The sequence below is a fragment of the Etheostoma cragini genome, chromosome 17 (genome assembly GCF_013103735.1).
Source record: "Etheostoma cragini isolate CJK2018 chromosome 17, CSU_Ecrag_1.0, whole genome shotgun sequence".
NCBI lineage: Eukaryota > Metazoa > Chordata > Actinopteri > Perciformes > Percidae > Etheostoma > Etheostoma cragini.
This window is the reverse complement of record NC_048423.1, coordinates 9,103,422-9,123,448: the sequence shown is the minus strand read 5'-3', so window position 1 is coordinate 9,123,448 and position 20,027 is coordinate 9,103,422. Positions and strand designations below refer to the sequence as shown.

Here is a 20,027-nt window from a genome sequence, read left to right as displayed (position 1 = left end):
ACTGACATAACATCTTCCAGCAACATTTGACATCATCTGTTTGTGCTTTTGCAGCTTACTTCACTATTTTAAAGGTAAAAGAAAGACAGAATAAAAAAAGCTGAGAGGATTTTGTGGTGAAGCCACTGACTGCATTTCTTCTCATTGTTCAGTGAACAATTGTGTTCAGATTTTGCTGCTATGCAGGTATTATTCCACATGAGTTACAGACACAATTCTTGAAAGCCCACGTGGATTTTCATTAGATCCTGCCACCATGAGACTGACAACATGAGGATCACTTGTCATTAGGATAACATACTGTAAGACGCTGATATTTATTCTTAAAGGGATGTAGCAGATATGTAGTAATCATTCCACGTCATTAGGTGTAGACAGATAAGTACGCTGGTGAGGCACTTATGCAAAAGCTTTTTAGTGCAGACGTTGGCATGTAATTAAGCATGTCTGTTGCTGTTGATGTTGCAGGTGATCCTGATCTTGACTAAGCTCTATGACTTCAACCTAGGGGCTGTTACTGAGAGCTCACTCTGGAGGTAAGTTTGTTTTTAATCATTGCTATTTTTTCTTTTATATTTAAATAGAAAGGTTATGGCATCATTGAAAGGATTTTTAAATGTTGCAAGAGCACAGCCCAAAAAACAATAAGTATAATATATTCATAGAGAGTTTGGTATAGTGCGTGTGTGATTTATAGTTTTCTTACTTGCTAGGAAATGAACAATCAAGTTACAGTGGAAGGCAATATGAAGTATGTTTTAATAAAGCAATCTGAAGTAGTTCAGAAGGAAATATTCTCGTCTTTGCTTCCTTCAGCATCATAAATAACACAACTGGAAGACAACCTTTTAGAAAAATGCCTAACCTATTTTATGTCCATCATCAGCAAAGAAACTTTTTGAAACGCTATTTTTGAGAAGTAAACCGGAAGACATATTGGAAGGATTCTTTGTTGGTGTCTCTTTTCCTTTGACCCAGAATCTTCCTGATGGAGGTTTTTGATAGATTGTCGTCAGTAACCTTTTGTTTCTGAAGCAATTGACATGCAATTGCTACTGTATATCTGTAGTAATTTCATTCAGTATGTATTGAGAGGTGAGTTACAGTGCCCTGTCAGATCATAAATAGAATGGAATTCATTAAGGATTATACCACAGAGGCCAATTCAGCCTTCTGATATGGCTTCTTTCTCACCTCTCCCATAGCCCGCAGAGAACTCATTTCATTCTGAAATACACATGAAAGAGACCATCAGTCCGCCAAGCATAGAGTTTCAAATTAATATCTGTTTCACCAGAGGCGCCACTAAGATTTACACCCGACTTGACACGTTTTGAAATCCAATATTGTGTACAGGAGGTCTTCCATCATCAAGGTGTCTGCTTAACAATAGCCCCACGACTAAATTAGAGTGTACCTCAGGGGGTGCACAAAGGCTCTTAGTATAGGTATTAGAAAAGCAGAGATCTGAATGTTATGAAAAGAAATGGGAGTAAATGATTTCTGTGATAACACAATAAATGATTTATGACTACAGCTCCGGGCCACTGTTGGTGGCAGAATGCAATGTGCAGATCAATGGGTGACTTGCAAAAGCTAAACACACATCAAGTCCCTTTGTGGTTTTAGATGGCTACTCTTTCTGCTAAAGAAACTTGTAATAACATAATTTAAGAGACTTTCTTTCACCGTCTCGATCTAAGATGCCAACTGAAAGGAGTAGGCTATTTAAGCACAAGTACAAATCTGTTGAGGGGTAAGTCTTTGTAAACAATTTCAACACCAAATGGGACAATTCAGATTAATACACAGACAATGATAGCAGACACTGTGTATCTATCCAATTATGCAGTGAAATTACATTTGGAGGCACTCAGGTAGAACTGAGAGCATGATTGGCTGTTTTTGTGGTGAGGAGAAATATGGAGATTGTGATGGCAAACACAGGATTATACCACTGCTCTGGAAAGGATGTCTTTAAATTACTTCCTCACCATCTTCAATGTACAAACATCTACCAGCATGAAAAAAGAACAGTGGCTTTTCTACTACAAGACAACAATATGTTCATGATGTTGTTGAATTCAAGGGCTATGCTCGTGTTGGAGGTTTCAGTCCATTTACTGCAAATGGAATTTATTGTGTACACTTATGTTACTGTTGACCATATTCCCAAGCATACCTGAGGTTCATAAATGTATTTCCTATCTTGCAGGCTAGTTTCATTACATGTCAGTGTAGCATGAAATCCAGCTCTCAATGACTTGGTTGACACGTGTAAAGTTAGTGTTTAGTCTGCATAATGTGTTTGTCAAAGCTACATTTTGCTGGATGGTATTATAGTTGCAAGGGGAAAAGCCTAATGAATATGTCACCCATTTTAATGCAGAAAGCTACCAAACTTGCAATGTGCTTCTCTTGATATTGATATTTTCTCGTTGGTTTTTAGAAGAAATGGGATTTCAACTCTGAATGCATTTCTTTTCAATTGAGAGCTTTCTTTTTATACAGTGTTAAGGAGGAGTTTCAGATTAGTGCCTGTGCGCCAATATGTTGATAATTTTTTTTCCTCTCCATTAAACAAAATATGCTAAATGTCCCTGCTGAGTTTTGGGAGGTTATGTTGACACTAATGATGTTCATTGTGAGGTTAAACCAACCGGTTGTATGCATGTTCTTTCTAATAAAATATATGCAAAGTTGATTTTTTATTTTTTCAAACCTGCATTGTTAAATCCGTAAATGTTCTATTTTCTGTCTTTTGCTGATATATTTCTGCATTTATTGCAGTGTTATTTCCACAGATGGTTAGTCATTTCATTTGACAGACTAACCCAATATTTCAGTAAATGTATTAATTTTCTTTGACTGCTGATTCACTTTCATCAGTTGGCATCATCGTTTTCGGCATCTTAAAGTATTACACTTGTTCATCTTCTTCTATTCTGTATATTCAATGTATTTTAAAACATGCGTGCACAACACATTTGCATTACTGTCTTTGCGACGTTCTCACAAAATTTGGACTTTTTCAACAAACATAAAACTCAAATTTGTTCAGATAATATTTATCAGTCAACAAACTAATCCTTAACCCGAAATAACATTAGTCTAGTTAGATAATCCCTGCTTTCCATTGTTTGACCTTTTTCTTGGTGTTGGTGTAAATGATGTACATGAATATTTTTTTGTTTGAGTTTCCAAGAGTTTAATCCAGTTTTTTGGATTCTCACTATTCATGATATTACTACAACATCCTACATGTAAGGCTTTTGAAATTGTAGCTGGATATTAATGATATGATATCAGGTTGAAAAATAATAATGGCTATTGTTAAAGTCAATACCGTCAGTTAAGTTCTGCTTGACTACTTTAATTTTTAAAAGTCTTATATATCTATCTGTATACATACATACAGATAGATATATCTATATATATATGTAAATTAGTTTGTGACGTTATCTTAAGAAATCCAGCTACTTTGTGAGCAGGCTTTAGTGACTTTCCATCTCACTTGTGGTCAAAACCTCTGCCGGGTTTCTTCCACAGTTATTAATTTAATTGGTCTGTTTGTGCATCACATTTCTGTAAAACACTAACTGACTACTTGAAAGCTCTGCTTTTTATTCAACCGCCACCCTGTGCTGTTGAAAATGATGGTTGAAGAAAGGGCTGACTCTTTCATTAGTGAGTGTGTTTTTCCGTGTTATTTTTTCCCATTTGATCTTTTGTATAATTTGAACAACTAAAGTACTACTACTACGGACTAGTGGAATAATGACTCACCTCTTTAGCATGGCATATTTCTTGCAGGATGGCATCAAAGTGCTTTATTAGAGCAATACAAAGAAAAATAACACATTAGCAAGAAGCTAGTCTCTATCTCAGCAAGTTCATTTTCATTCCATAAGGCAAAAGGCTGCCCGAGAGGTAGAAAATCAATCTAAAAACGCAAGGTATGCTTTGGAGTTGCAGTCATGCGAAGGATAACTTATTTGCAGTTAATCGGCTAAAGAATGCCAAAACACTGGTATGGGGCTGTAAAATCTGTCTCAGGCAAGTCTTTAATGGGTTTTTTCATCCTACATACAACATGTTTTTTTTGTTTGTGTACAGATCCTCTGATTATGGAAGCACCTACACCAAACTCAACGACAAAGTGGGCTCAAGGACAGTTTTAAGTTACCTGTACGTCTGCCCTACCAACAAACAGAAGGTCAGCATTTCCCTGTTGCTTTTATCTCTCTGTCTGGTCTCTCACAAGCATGGTCCTGACATCAAATTACATTTTCTTTTAAAAATTGCTGCCAAATGACAGTATCTCTGTCTCTCTCTCTCTCTTCTAATGCCTGTCCCTCGTCTGGCCCTCTGTACTTTAGATAATGATGCTTAGCGACCCAGAGGTAGAGAGCGCTGTTCTGATCAGTTCAGATGAAGGGGCAAGCTTTGAGAAGTATCCCATTAACTTCAATATCCTGAGCCTGCTCTTCCACCCTGCACAGGAGAACTGGATACTGGCTTACAGTCATGACAGCAAGGTAGCATATTATGAAGATAATATATGGTGCTGAAACCTGTTTTATTTTATTTATTATATATTAATTATTTATGTAATTCTGCTGTGGATAAGATGATAGCTGTGCTGCTCTTAAACATTATCCTTCTCCTCAAACTTTTAAGTGTGATAAAGATGGGCCCAATTGTATCTTGCAGCTGTACAGTTCAATGGACTTTGGGAGGAAATGGCAACTTGTTCATGACAATGTGATGCCAGGACGATTCTACTGGTATGATTATGTGCATCCTATTTTTCTATAGTGATTGATTGTAATTTGATCATTTGATAGTGTTCATGCTGTCCCTATGCTGCCAGAAGGATCCAGTGACCTATTGTCTAAAACAGATCTCCTCCATGGCTGTCAAGCACAAATTGAAATTATAGTTGTGTCACGTAGACTTGAAGAAATATTGTTCTTCTTTTTCCATAGCACAAACATGACATGCTGTTTTTGTTGTCACTGTCATTTAGTAATCTCGACTGCTCGGGCACAAGACAGTGAATAATGATGTGAGCCCATTTATCCCTGTTTGTCATGGTACTTGTCAAACCACAGAGTGTTTTTTAGCTGTGAATGAAAGGACATTGGTTGGAGGACATCCTCTCAACATGCATGAACAGCGAGACGTTAGATAAATAAGAACAGCCCAGCAGGTATACCGAAACAATGCATTATTTGTGCTCTTGGAAACAATTCCTTCATGCACATTATGTCAGATTGTAATTTTTCACATTGTTGTTGCAGCCACCAACAATTTCATAACAACTCACATTTGCCATGGTAGATATGTCTCGTAATAGCTATTGAAGTTGGGTCCTGTGCTGATGCCTGCTACATTGAGATTAATTGCTGCTGCAGATTCTTCACTGATTTGTAGGGGATAAAGACATCTTTCTACGGTTTTGTCAGAATAGGGTTGTCCATCTGCAGATGTGATGCTCTACCTGACCTCTCTATCTTTTATCTTATTCTCATTTTACTTTTTCTTCCCCATCTCCCCTTCTGTCTGCTCCATCTATCTTCTCCTTCTCACACTTTTCCAAGGGCGGTAATGGGGCTGGACAGAGAATCAGATGTGGTCCACATGGAGACGCGCATCGCAAAAGGCCGTGAGTCCTGCACTCCAGTCCTCCGCTGTAGCAAGACCCACAGGACCCCTTGCTTTTCATTTAGAGCGAGGTCACGGGAAAGTTCTGTTGTTAAGATTGGTCCCTGAAGTCTAGTAAGGCTGACAAAAACTGAGAGTTTTAGTGGGTTGATGAATGTTTCTTCTCTTTAATCTGTCCCTATGTGTCTCATAGATAAACCTCAACTTCCCCCTTGTAAAATGCATGGTATAGTCTGTCAAACCAATTACAGGGGTTTCCTGCATTGGAAAATATACTCATATTTATCCTGTGGTGAGAAAATACGTCTCTGAATTAGCATAGAAACTCTTTTTGTCTCATATGAATACTTAAATTATTCTTAAATCTCAGCTAATTTGAAATGTGAAAGGGCCAACTGTCCACTGTAGTAGTAGTTGTTGTTTTCTCTACATTATTTCTCTAGTTACCCTATATTAAAGTTGTTACACAACTGTGAACTATGTGTACCATTATGCATAATGTCTAGCTGCTCCAGTGCATACAGAGTACACTTTGAAGGTGTAAATGGTTGTAATTTACTTCTGATTGATTTCCTTTTTCCTCTCTCCAGGCGCCCAGTATGTGAAGTGCAGAGCCCAACGATGCACAGAAGGCAACAGACTGTACCTCTTTCCTGGGCATGTAGACACCAACTCACTGGTTGTGCAGGATGAATATGTTTTCACACAGGTTTGCATAGTAACAGATTATTTTTCTTTTTTTGTGCATCTTTTCACTCAAAGGCTTCTGTCTTCGTGAACTTTGATTTTCTACTTATTTATTTTATTTATTTATTTTTTGGCCTCTTGGACACCCAGTATATGCTTTTCCATCAAAACCCACATTATGGCTTTCCCCAACACACCTGTTCCCCACTTGCCCAATGTGTGTTTTGATTATGTTTTGTCTCGTTCATGTAACGACACGCTCAGTGTTTGAGTTTCCGCAGATACATACTCCATTCCTGAAAAATGTGTTTGCTAGCTGAGATCACAGGGCAAAGAAACTGTGAATAGACTGGTTGGTGTCCTTATTACTATTCACTCTGACTTTGACTCCAATTAGACACTGGCAGTCAGGGTCATCATTAGAAATTTAATTTTCAAATGCCCTCAGCTGTCATTGATTTCTATCCTCAGCTAAGTCATTTTCTTTCTGTTGGTCAGTCTTGATGCATCTGCTCATCCTGTTAGACCCCAGCTAAGTTTCAGAAAAATTAAAAATCAAATGATACAGTTTTCTAGGGCTCAGTGTTTGTAGTAAATCACTCTGCAGTCTTACATTTCAAATAAACGCCCCTAAATGTTTGCTGTTCGATTTTTATTTATTTATACACAGATTTAATCTTCTGATATGATGTTGCAGCAGCGACACTTTAGCGTTGACCCAGTTTCACTTTCAACACACTTTATCCACATACTTGATTGGAATGGCTGTGATGTAAGAATGAAAATGTATGAGAAAAAAATATCACAGTGTGATTCAGAAATGGTGATTCAATAAAATGCCCAAATTGCATTTAGCTGAGATGAGATTGACCGTCAAGGCAGAGGCGCAGAGGCAGACATGAGGAAGATGTCTGGTGAAAATAACTGGACACACAGAATGTCTGTGTGGCGCTGTGGTGGCACAGATGACTTTCTTGTGACTTTCATTGCTCTGGGCAGTTGGATTTAACTTGACAAAGAGTAATGAGGTTATCGATTGGGCTACAACGAAATAAGCAGTCTTCAACACCTCCAAAGTCTCTTGGGAGAGAAGGAACAGCCAAGTGCAACATCCTCAAAAATGTGGCCTGGGAAAATGCAGCTCATTGATTTTCGATAGATTATTTCATTAGAGTCCTAATGTAGTGTGTTGGGGGACAAACACCATCCTTCTAGTTGATTAGAAAATAAGCAATCAACTAGTGTTGCTCTGCCCTGTAAGTAGACGGGAAAGTGTTAGTGCATTAAGATCTATAAGACACACTTCAGATAAAGCCAACACACTTTTCAGTGCCTCCTTAGCATTAGACTAACTGAGATAATGATAATACATGTAATTTCTGTTCTGGTTGTAATTTTAGTCTGCTGTCACTGGATTCAAATTGCAAGATTTTCATTAAGTCAGTTATGCATTGCAAATTACTACACCTCCTTCAGGAGACAGTTAAACTTCATGTCCTTATTTCACATTTGGGATGTGACTGTCTTGTAAAAAAAACAAAAAAACAAAAAAACAACTCCCAACCCATTTTGCACTTTCCTTTTCCAGACAGGCCACACAGTGTTTCTGAAATGCCCCTTAATTTTTTCAAAACTGCTAATTTAAAAATACGTCATTCATAATTCCTTAAATAATTATACTATAATAATGAATGAATTAAGTGAAACGAAGCATTTATATGTTATTGTTTAACAACAGCCGGTGGTAGAGATTTATCTTTCTACCAAAAACGTTTCGCACAGGTCAGGGAGTACTTGGCTTAAAAAAGCAATTAAAATGGGGTACAATATTGAAAATTAAAAAAAAAACAAATTGTGAAGTCCTCTATATGTAGGAAAAACTCACGGCATCAATCAAAATGCAAATAAAAGAGTCACTAACCTAAAAATAGAGGTGTTAGATGAAGAGACACTAAAACATGTACAGTATATGCAATCTATTTAAAGAATGACAAAACTTCTTTGTCTTCATTATAAAGGTAACCAAGTCAGGACGAGCCAGCTACTTTGTCTCCTACATGAGAGAATCCTTTAAGCGGATGAAATTACCTAAATATTGTCTCCCAAAGGTAAGAAACCCCACATAACTGTAAAAATATAAACGTATTATTATAGAGAAAGTGATTAGTGTTTTTTTTGTGGAATACAAGTCAAATGGCATACTTTACTACAGTTAAAAGCTCCCCAACCATACATGGCTCCTCTTCCAAGTCTTGTTTGTGTTTGCTCACTTGCATCTATCATTCTCACCCGTTCTCTCTTTTCATCTGTCTCACTTTCATCAACAACTGCCTGCAGGACATGCATATAATCAGTACAGATGAGAAGCAGGTATTTGCTGCAGTCCAGGAGTGGAATCAGAACAACACCTACAGCCTGTATATTTCAGACTCCCCCGGGGTCTACTTCACCCTTTCGTTAGAGAACCTGAGAACCAGCAGAGGACCCGCCGGTAATTTACTGGTTGACTTTTATAAGGTGCGTAGTTTGTCTTGTTCATGGGCTACTGCTGTCACAGCACCACTAATGCCTCTTTCACTTATTCCATAATGTAGTAGAAAACATTGTTCAGTTTAACCTGTGATTTTAATTACAGTAGGGCAGCAACTACCTAATATTCTCATTTTCAAATAATCTGGCTATTGTTTTGTCCAATTATTTATTGGTTGTTTTGTCTATAAAATGTTGTATCACATTTTTCAGATCCTGAGGGGACATTCAAACTGCTTTTTTTATCTGATCAACAAAATAATGCCAAATATAGTCATTTTAATGTGATGTAAAACAGAGAAAAGTAGCAAATCCTCACATTTTAGGAGGTAGAATACAGTCATGGATTGCAACGAAGTGCATTTACACAAATACTCATGTAGAATTTTGAGGTACTTTAGTTGGGTAAAACTTGCTGCTATGCTGCTGCAATACTGTTTTTGAGAAATTATAGTTGTACCTTACTCCACAGCGCTGTGGACATACGTTCCAGGATAGGAGAAACAAATGGTCTTAGTTGTTTGCATTTCTTTAAACCAATCACAATTGTCTTGGGGGCGGTGCTAAGTTCTGGACGCAGTAACGGTGGTTCTGCAAAATGGTCTCGGAAAGGAACTTGTTTTAGTGGAACATTTGCTCCATGCAAAACACAACGTCACACACAGAATTAAATAAAGTTGTTCACACAATACAGTTTACACAAAACAGTAAGGTAAGCTTTAAATTTGCTGGATACATGGTTAAATGTAATTTGCTCCTAGCAGTGTATCACAGTGTGCAGTTTGTACATAACAAATCCCAGCACGTCCCATTTAGATAGTAAATGCCGTTATTGCACAATCCAAATTTTCTTCAAAACTTACCCTTTTTAGCGTGTAGCTTGCTATCTCAAAGCCTGTTGTTCCTGTAGCAAAGGGATTTTAAGAATGGCAACAGGCACAAAGAAATAGGATGTCAGGCTTTATATAATAATACTAATAATAATACTAATAATAATAATACAAATGAACTAACAAAAAGATAACAGTGACAAGTTTCATTCAGAATACTTTTGATACATTAAGTATTATTTTGCTAATACGTCTGTACTTACGTTAACATTTTGAAAGCAGAACTTAAACTTCTTACAGAGTATTTTTATACAGTGGTATTGCTTATTCCTCCACTTTACTTCAGTAAAGGGTCTGAATGTCTCTTCCACCACTGCTCAAATGATAAAGTGATTCATTTTCTGTTAATCTACTAATCGAGTAATCCTCTTAGCTCTAAAGCACCATGAATATGATTGTTATTGTACATTGGGAAAATACCATAGACAATAAATGCATCTTTGCTGTTTTCCTTCGCAGGTTGAGGGGATAAATGGCATGTATCTTGCCAACAAACTACTGGACAATCATGTCAAGACTTTCATCACATACAACAAGGGACAAACATGGGCGCTGCTGCCAGCTCCTGCCACTGATGTGGCTGGAAATAACCTTCACTGCATTCTGGTGAGTTTGAGCCTTTGGGCAGGAGTGAATGAATGCTCGTATTCATGCGAAAGGAAGCTTATGAAATATATAATTTATCAAATGTTTCAACCTCATCAACTGGATGTTCTTTGATTCTGAGTCATATTTGCAAAGGGCGAGGCGCCAGTTTCAGCATCAGCCGCCTGAATGGGCGAAGAGATGTTTGGCTGGAAGATTCTCATTATCAGTGTAACGCACAGCATTACCGTGTATAGTTTCAGGGGTCGAGACATTCCATTAACCTCTGTGATTTCAATTTACTACCCATAGTCACACTGGACTAATGAATGTTGGATTATTTTGAATTAACATTAAGATACCGTTTTGTTATTTAGCTGGTATGATATTAATCTAATCCAGTCAGTATGTTCTTTATAGACTGTTTAAAATAATGTAAATTGTTCAGTTAATAGCAGATTATTACGTTCCTCCTTGTCATAAAGATGACCATTTTGCTCTTGTCTACATTCTGACCCCCCCCCCCCCGGTCCAATCTCTGGTGTTTGAAAAGCTGTATTGATGTTTTTCAATGTGGTTTAGTCTGAGAGATGAGTGAAAATGATTTGAATCAATTTTGCCAGTTTTATCAGTGCATCTTTGAGAATTTTAATTACATGCCTTGTTTGCTTTAGAATGAAACAATTCAAATGCCCTCTGTGTCCTCTCAGCCATTTTCTGTCTTTTTATTCCAGGCAGAGGAAATGAGAGGAACAAAGTATCTTTGTTTTATAAATGCTATCTGAAAATGTTAGCACTTTCCTCTCAACGGGAAGCATAGTTTGAAGGCAAAGCTAATTATAAGTGCTTCTATGAAGATCTGTCTGATAAATACTGTCTCAACCTGTGCTCCATTGGAATCTGTTTTGTTGACAGCCATTTTGTTCGCTGCATCTTCATCTGGAGATGTCGGAGAATCCCTACACGTCTGGACCCATCACCAGCAAAACGTCTGTGCCAGGAATCATTGTGGCTACAGGTACGTAGTTACCTGAAGGAAGTGCATTCTATTTATAGAATAAACCGATTAGACAAGATGTATCCCTACTTTCTCAGAAAAATGCATTTTAGCAGAGCAACTACAAAAAGCACAAAACTAATCACACAGTGCCCTCTTTCTGTCATTGAAATCCGATACTGAAACTTCGACTCCTAAATCTTATCTTAAATATAATGGGTGAGATGATTAGGTTGCAGACATAAACATATTCTATAGTGGGAAATGAGGACATGTATGGATTCACCAAATAACGCTTAACGATTTTATCAGGTGATTGTGCATAGGGATTGTGCATTGTGTATCAGGGAGTCTTTGCTATGTAAATACACACTGAGTGAAATTATTCATGTTTTTGTACTCAGGGAATATCGGAAAAGAGCTGTCCTCCAGTAACCTTGGGATGTTTATAACATCTGATGCAGGAAATAGCTGGAGACAGGTGGGTCTACACACACACACACACACACACTGCATGCGTTTACCTTAAATGGATTAAGTATTTCTATTTAAAGTGAGCTGTTATGAGCAGAGCAAATGTGTTTTTTCAATGTGTACCAATGCAGATTTTTGATGAAGAGCACAACGTTTGGTTTCTTGACAATGGAGGGGCTTTGCTGGCAGTCTTACATGCAGCGAAACCTATTCGACACTTATGGTAGGTGTAGCTACGCCTACTGCTCAACAATAGCTGACATCATAATTACTGTAGGTATGAACTATAGGTATTGGACGTGTAGTGGGAAATTACCTTGGGATAATTTCAGTTTTTTTTCTGTTTGATGCATATGTTTTGAAATGCTAATGGACCAAGTTTGCATGATTATTGTATCAACTAAGCAGCTTCAGAACTGTCAGAATCATTTATAACAGCAGATAATCTGTTATAGCTTTGTACTCTTGGTTGGATGTGATGGTTTGAGTGCTTTTATGTAAATGGAAAGTGGAACAGGGTGGAAATATGAGACTGAAAATGCCCTCATAAGTCCCACATATTGCGGGCGCTTTGTAACACTATCTGCTTTGATGCCCCTGCACATTACAGCCCTGTCAAAAGTGATTAAGCTCTAGGAAAGTTGATTTGAAACCCCCCAAATCTATTTCTAATGTTACAACCTGAGTCATGTCTCTCTTTTCTGTTGTTTTGCCACCTTCAAAAATGTCCCTGGGCCGAGGAACATTTGTTCTATTGTTCAACTCTGTGTCAAGATAATTTTTCACATCGAAGAGAATCTGACGTGCTTAATTTTTCAACTGTGACAAATGCTAAATCACCTGAAATCTTTTATCATATTTCTTTGTGCCTTGTTTTTCACTGCTTAACCTCTGTGCTTGGGATGTTTAATGGTATACGCATAGCAAAGACAATATATTTAGCCACTGCAGAGAGATAAACATGGATGCATAGACAGAAGGACAGATGTTCATGTGTTGACATCTGTTGTTGTTTTTTTCCTGAAGGATCAGTCTAGACGAAGGAAAAAAATGGGACCGCCATAGTTTCTCCTTGGCACATCTGTATGTGGACGGAGTGTTAATGGAGCCAGAATCTGACAATCATATTATCACGTAAGGAAGCGCCAATCCAGCAGAAGCAAAACAAATATTATCAGGCTTAAAGCATTCAGCATGAATGACAGACTTCAGAATTGCATTTGGTGCAAGAAACGTGTATATCTTTATCTCAAAATAGTCTAATGTGAAATTTTGAAACGTTTTGTTGAAATACTTGTTAGTTTCTTTGGACACTTCAGTCATCGGTCGGAGTGGCAACTGATCAAGATAGACTACAAGGGCCTCTTTAGCAGGAGATGCATGGATGGAGATTATCAAACATGGTACCTGCAAAACAAGGTAACAAGAATATTAAACATTATTGATTTAGTGTCAGTTTCAAGAAATACATGTTTGTCTGTCGTCACTGTAAACACACAGCCGCAACATTTGGCTAATGCATGAACAAAAATCTTTCTTTCTGTAGATCTTTTCTTCCCAGAGTTTCTTTCAACCTTGTAAAAAACTACATGATCTTTTTGTTTGTTTGATAGGGAGAGGTGTGTGTGATGGGCGAGAAGCAGACCTACATGAAGCGCAGGCCAGGCAACCGTTGCATGCTTGCCCAGGACTATTCAAGGATCTCTTTCTCAGAGCCATGTCCCTGCACAGCCTATGATTTTGAATGGTAATGACTTCTTCTCTCAGCTTTCCCTACTGGGACTATACTGTAACTGAGACTTTTATCCTCAGTGAGCCTTAATTTTTTCTTACCATGTTTACCACATACCCCCTTTCCTTTAAAAATCTGATTCACTTATATTTAATTACAACTGCTTGTAGACATTTGTAATAAAAAACAGCAGTATAATTTTGCAGAACTTTGTATGCCTTAATATCCATCGTACATGGGGATGTACAATTCATCAAATCTTATTATAGTTTTGAAATTGTAGATGGGAGTTTATGGGAACTTTTAATCGTGCTATTTTAATTTGCATAATGTCAAGTGACTCAGTAGAATTCAATTAATAATTAATCATCAATTAATTTTAAACATCTTTTATCCATCTGTCTGAAATTCTGTTTCATCCTGCTTGTCTGACAATCATGTCTCTAGTTATGGTCTTAAAATATGCCATGAAGCACTAACTGCAAAGAATTTGCCCCACTACAAAAGCTTGTAGAAGCTAGATTATTTGAGTAGCAGTGTTTGTCATTGAAGACGTATCGTGTTTTTTTGGCAGTGATTATGGGTGGGAACGCCAGGCAGGCGGGAAGTGCTCCCCTGCCTTTTGGTTTAATCCTAATGGTTTGGCGAAAAGCTGCAGCACCAGCCAAAGCTTTCTTAACAGCACAGGGTAAGTGGCCCCTAATGTTCAATCCATCACAAAACAGTATTATTCCATTTCAGCTTGTTTGTCACGTTGTCTTGAACACAAGCATAAAATAATAGTTCACCTCCTCAATGGTTTTGAAAAGAGCCTCAGAGATGAGCTGAAAAAAGTTACCTAGACTGTCCCAGTTCCATAATACATGATAATGCTGAGCCAGTTTTGATTATGCAACGTGTTCACACTCGAAATGTGACACAATTAAGTATACTCAAAGAGGCCAGTATGCATACTACTGTAAATCTGTGTGCTGTTGACTGACACTTTTGTCCCACAACAAACTTCAGAATTGAAACAGCGAAGCTGCTCAGAACTGGAATTTTTTAAAATTATGGATGCTAGTGAAACAGATCCGGAAACATAAAAACAAAACACAAAACAAAAAAACATTAAATATTTGTTAAAACATTTTGCTTTCTCTTTGTGAAATTGAATTACCAGCAGCATTATAAGTTCCTGTATGATTGATATCCACTGCAACAAGCAGCACTGATTCCATTCACTGAAGTACATAGATTTATGCAAAGATATATGCTATGAAAATTAGCAAATAGTAGGGGTGCACGATTCAGAAAATGTCATAATTCGATTCAATATCCATTCATAGACTCAAGATTTGATTCCAAATCGGTTTTTTTTTATTCAAAAACAATTCTCAATATGAATCGATTTTGAATTGGTAGAGCTTGAATCGATTCATGAATGTGAATCAAGTTTTTTTGCAATTATTTATGGGATTATGACAAAACATTTTTTTTAACTTTATGCTTCAAAGGTATCGAAAGGTTTTGTCCAATAACTGTAAAGAGGAAGGGAGGAACGTGTACTCACCCAAGAGACAATTGTGTCGTCCCAGACCACCCCGAGGCCTCCGGCTGTCCACCAATCAAGGGGAGCTCAGCGCCACTGTTGGAAGCAACGTTACTTTCATGGTCTACCTTGATGACGTGAGTCCAATCTCTCTCTCTATCATCACTTCTGACCCACTAGATTGTAAGGCGGCCAGTGTCTGTATCTGCAGAAACCCTGCCCTCTGCCTGTATTTTGTCTTTTCTTGTCATTTTGCTGTGTTCAGGACCTTTCTGAGCGTTTTGCTGCCCCTCGCTCTGCATCCAGCTGTCACTCCTCTGCCACTTCTCCCTCGGGGCTCTGTTCTGCCCCGGCTGATACTGTAATCAGTGTTGTCTAAGTCAGAAGCTTGGAAAGCTCCGCTAAATTCTCCTGTCTGGAAACAAATACTACGCCAATGAAGCTAGACGAAATACAGCTCGCTGGCTTTCTTTGATGGAAAGGAGGGGCCAACTTTGAATGTTGTGTTCACAAATCGAACTCATTCTGCTATTAGACAAATTAAGATTTTGACCTGATGATGATACTAAATGTAAAGTCAGATGATCACCATTAGTAGAGGGGCATGAAGGTGTGTACAAATTACATGGCAATCAGTCTATAATATTTTCAAGATATTTTACACAAACCAAAAATGTCATCCTAATGTTGGTGCAAGAGGAACAGTCAGGGGATCACCAATGTCAGGATACACCCACTGGGTACCATGAAGGTGTCCACCAAATTTCATTTAAATCTCTCTAATAGTTGTTAAGATATTTCAGTCTAGAGCAGGGTTGTCAAACTCAACTTCCCTAAGGGCCACACTAGGAAATGAGAATCATATCAAGGGCCGGACAGAATTAACTGCTTTTATGTCATGGGAAAAGTCAAAAATCTTTGACTGTATTATTGCAGTTGTCATATAGTCTTCTCACTCACAGTTTAGTCAAAAACAACTTAGTAAAACGTTAGGCAAAAATGTCGGGGAAAAAGCGTTGTGAAAAGTGACAAGTAGGTGGGCCAAAATGTAATGTGAACCTAAATGTATATATGGGCCAGATGAAAATTAGCAAGGGGACGGATTTGACCCGGGGGCCTTGAGTTTGACACGTGTGGTCTACAGGCACTAACATGGCTTATACCATCTTTCCCACTTCACTGTAGTGTAGCCATCAAAACACTTTTTTTTTTATTTACCCAGGTTTTGAGATATCGTTTAGATTTTGGCCTCCAGCCTAACACTATGGGGGTAAATCCAATTTTATTTGCGACAAAATAAAAAGTACAAACAGTATAATTACTGGATAATCCTCAGATCTCACTGTGAACCGTTTTCAATGGAAATACTTTCTGCTGAAGAGCGTGTGTCCCATGTAGGCTGAGGCCTTTAGGGGGGGCCGGGGATGGAATCCTACCTGCGGCCCTTTGCTGAGTGTCATCACCCCATTCCTCTCCCACCTTCCCTGTCTGGCTACACTGTCACTCTGAAATAAAGGGAACCCCCCCCAAAAAATAATCTTCAAAAAATATTGTGAGCACCACAAATTAAACTAGATGGCTAGATGCCACAAGTAGAAAACCTGTTCTGTTGTTGTCGTTTTTTGTAATGTAGGTGAAATACTCTTTAATTATGGGAAAATGTGTTTTTTTATGATTTTATCAGTTGGAGTTAAGGATTTGCACCATATAATAAACTAATCCTTGGGAAACTTTCATGACCTCTGTACCTCTCCTTTAATTTAATTATTTTAAGATTATTTTTGGCCTTTAATTTTTATAGGAAGATAGGTGGGAATTACATTGCATTAAAGGTCAAAGTCCAACCTTGCTGCGTCAAGGAGTATACCTCTATACATGGGTACCCGCTCTACCAACTGAACTATCCATGCACCTTCTGTAGCTCTCCTTTTACTTTAGTTTTCTTTTCTCAGTTGAGTTTCTGTCTCCTTCCATTCATATTCACCTGCCGAGAGTTTGTGACACGGCTTATAGGTCATCTCAGCCAAAGCACTTGGTAGTGGACTGTGCTTACTTCACTTGCATGTGGTCTAATTGAAGTATCCTGACCTAAGCTGCAGTGACAGATGCCATGTCTTACCGTCTGTCCACAGGGAGACTCGCTGAGGACTAGCATCCAGCTAGACTTTGGGGACGGCATCAAGATCACATACTCGAACTTGAGCAGGACGGATGATGGCATCAGCCACATCTACAGAACAACTGGGATTTACCGAGTGACAGCTACTGCTGAAAACAACCAGGGATCTGACAGCAACACACTGTTCTTACACATCACCAGTATGTGAATAACAAACATCATTACTCATTCCTGCGGCAGTGCATATAGCATGAATCTCTCCTCTTTCATGGATAGTCACGTTCCCACTTGGCTGAATTTCATTTCAGTCATGGCTGTATTACTTTTGAGCATCTTAGCCTTGGAAAATGGAAAAAACACTCCTGGAGCTACATGTACATCAGCTGTGATTGCAGTAATAGTCAGTGTTTTATGAATTTGTGTGTTTTTTTGCATATGCTTGCATTTATTTGTCTGCACACATGTAATGCATGAATGTGTGGTGGTGTATGTGTTGCTGCCTCAGGTCCAGTGGAGCGTGTATATCTCTCCGCTCCTATTGTAGCCATAAGGGGGAAGAAGGTTAATCTGACTGTGGTGGTTTGGCCGAGTCACACCAGAACATTGGCCTTTTTCTGGTGGTTTGACAACAGCTCCGAGGTAAGAAGCTTCTCCTCCCACTCCCGTTATTGTTCCACACACACTTTTTTTGTCCTTTCACTGCAGTCTTTTCCATTCTCTGTTGATGCTCTCATGTTGCTGTTTACAAAGTGTAAATCTACAGAGCTTTCACACAAATCATTTAACATTATCCTGCACGTGACTGCGCTGTCTTTCTGGAGGATCCAGCTAGGATGGCTGGTCATATTTATTTATCATGTTGATTGTGTTCACTGCAGCAACCCCTCATTATACAGATTGTCAAGGGCTGCATGTACATTGTATTCTATATTTGTCTGAGAGTATGCAGGATTTTCTGTGAAATTCTTTGTTTTTCTTTCCTTTTTGAAATTCAGCCCATTATAACCTTGGAGGGAAGCGTCTCATACACATTTCAGAGAGAAGGAAAAAACAAGGTCACGGTCCAAGTTGCTTCTGGGAGCACTATAATGCAGGATTCAAAAGTTATAACTATTAAAGGTGAGTGGGGGAGAGTTCAAAGCACTTTAATTGGTACGATTTACTTTACATGAATATGCAATATGCGATCTCGGGGAAAGTATGATGCTTCTTGGTCCACGCTGCGAACAGCGCCACATTTATGTCAACGTGGTTATCTAATGAATAAAATGTCACAGTAGGCGAACACGAGATTTTGAGAAGCAATTAACTTCAAGGCGTATGTTGCCAAATGAGAAAAGACAAAACTGCACATCAGATTAATCAAAAACAAAACCAGAAGTAACATTCATATTCTAAAATACATCACTTTGCCTTTTTTGCCAGAGTTCTTCAGATCGCTGCTGTTGTCGTTCTCGCCAGCTCTTGATGAGCACAATCCTGACATCCCAGAGTGGAGGGAGGACATAGGGCGGGTGGTGCGGACAGTTCTGTCACAGGTACATTGAGTCCATATTACTCTGAGGTCCTTCCTGGTGCCAACATCACCCACCAGTGGCTTTCAGGGTTATTACAATTTTATACCTATGTGCAGAGTTGATCTTTGACGACAGCACCTTTACACGGTTATCTAGAGTCGATTTGAATTGAAGCTGATGTGAAAATGTTGTTGGTTTGTCAATTTTGACGTTAATGCTCTAACTTTAGAAGTATCAGTTCAAACTTTATACCTGCATGTTGTGTTGTTCAGGTGTCTGGGGTTGCTGAAGATCAGCTGCTGGTGTCTTTGTATCCTGGACTTCCATCTACAGCAGAGCTCTTTATCTTGCCTGATGAGAAAACATCAAGTGAGCACAAAAGAGGGAGTGAGGAGGCTCTAGAGACGGTAAGATGTCCAGAAATATATACCACTATCATGTGAAATTAGTCAAATTTCAGGGTGTCTGTAGGTAATTTTTTTTTAACCATGGAGAGCCAGGCTAGCTGTTTCCCCCTGCTTATAGTCATTATGCTAAATTAATCTAATCGCCTCCCGGCCTAAACTCCATACTCCACCGTATAGACGTAAGTGGTGTTAATATTATCGTCTTAAGAAACATATTTCTCAAACTATTCTTTTAAGAATGTGTTAGTTATGAATTGCCAGTTCATAAGAGGATTTGAACATTATGACATTTAACCTTACAGAGTTTTTTTTTTATTGTTGCATATTATTATTTTCTTTTTGTGTTTTGTGTTTTTGTTAAATACCTCAAACAGATATCGGATATTTTTGTTACTGCCCTGAACCAAGGCCTGATTCAGTTTGAGCTGAAAGCGGATATTCGTATTATTGTGTACATGACTCAGCAAACTTTGGGTAAGTTTGTTTGGAACCTTAGCATGTAATTTCTGCACACTTGGACCAATATAATTGTTGCATTTAAAAACATTCAGAAGGTACATAAAAAAGTGTTCAAATAGATTCATGCCTGTTTAGTATGGTGTGTCTACGGTGTATTTTTTTTTGCCATGTCTTTCTTTAGATGACATTGAGTTCTACCCAAACACTGAAAAAAATAAGACAAAGACAGAATTATTCCCTGTGAGATGTACATGATACTGTATATTACAGGATTTAAATATATTTCACAGTGAATCGGTTTTGTACCTAAGACTGTGAGACAGTGGTTTTCTTTTCTTAGCCAATCAATGACATGATTGACAAAGAAGGCATTTGGTATGCACTGTGGAAATCGGCAGTGTCACCTGGTCGTTAGCATAACGCAAAAACTTGT

At 38.3% G+C, this 20,027-nt stretch overlaps 1 protein-coding gene across 2 annotated transcripts in view; it reads left to right on the top strand.

Annotated features, from left to right (window-relative positions):
- The window catches only part of sorcs3b (sortilin related VPS10 domain containing receptor 3b), a 39,525-nt gene that overhangs the window by 14,661 nt on the left and 4,837 nt on the right, over window positions 1-20,027 (top strand). For both annotated transcript variants that reach the window (XM_034898696.1, XM_034898695.1), the window contains exons 2-24: window positions 469-536; window positions 4,117-4,216; window positions 4,380-4,538; window positions 4,714-4,787; window positions 5,604-5,668; window positions 6,258-6,376; window positions 8,373-8,462; window positions 8,692-8,871; window positions 10,233-10,379; window positions 11,274-11,376; window positions 11,760-11,836; window positions 11,961-12,052; window positions 12,856-12,963; window positions 13,131-13,248; window positions 13,443-13,576; window positions 14,136-14,249; window positions 15,058-15,229; window positions 17,225-17,411; window positions 17,717-17,850; window positions 18,207-18,330; window positions 18,637-18,749; window positions 19,001-19,135; window positions 19,510-19,609. In XM_034898696.1, the coding sequence (XP_034754587.1) occupies window positions 469-536; window positions 4,117-4,216; window positions 4,380-4,538; window positions 4,714-4,787; window positions 5,604-5,668; window positions 6,258-6,376; window positions 8,373-8,462; window positions 8,692-8,871; window positions 10,233-10,379; window positions 11,274-11,376; window positions 11,760-11,836; window positions 11,961-12,052; window positions 12,856-12,963; window positions 13,131-13,248; window positions 13,443-13,576; window positions 14,136-14,249; window positions 15,058-15,229; window positions 17,225-17,411; window positions 17,717-17,850; window positions 18,207-18,330; window positions 18,637-18,749; window positions 19,001-19,135; window positions 19,510-19,609 (2,713 nt within the window). The remainder of the gene's footprint in view (window positions 1-468; window positions 537-4,116; window positions 4,217-4,379; window positions 4,539-4,713; window positions 4,788-5,603; window positions 5,669-6,257; window positions 6,377-8,372; window positions 8,463-8,691; window positions 8,872-10,232; window positions 10,380-11,273; window positions 11,377-11,759; window positions 11,837-11,960; window positions 12,053-12,855; window positions 12,964-13,130; window positions 13,249-13,442; window positions 13,577-14,135; window positions 14,250-15,057; window positions 15,230-17,224; window positions 17,412-17,716; window positions 17,851-18,206; window positions 18,331-18,636; window positions 18,750-19,000; window positions 19,136-19,509; window positions 19,610-20,027) is intronic.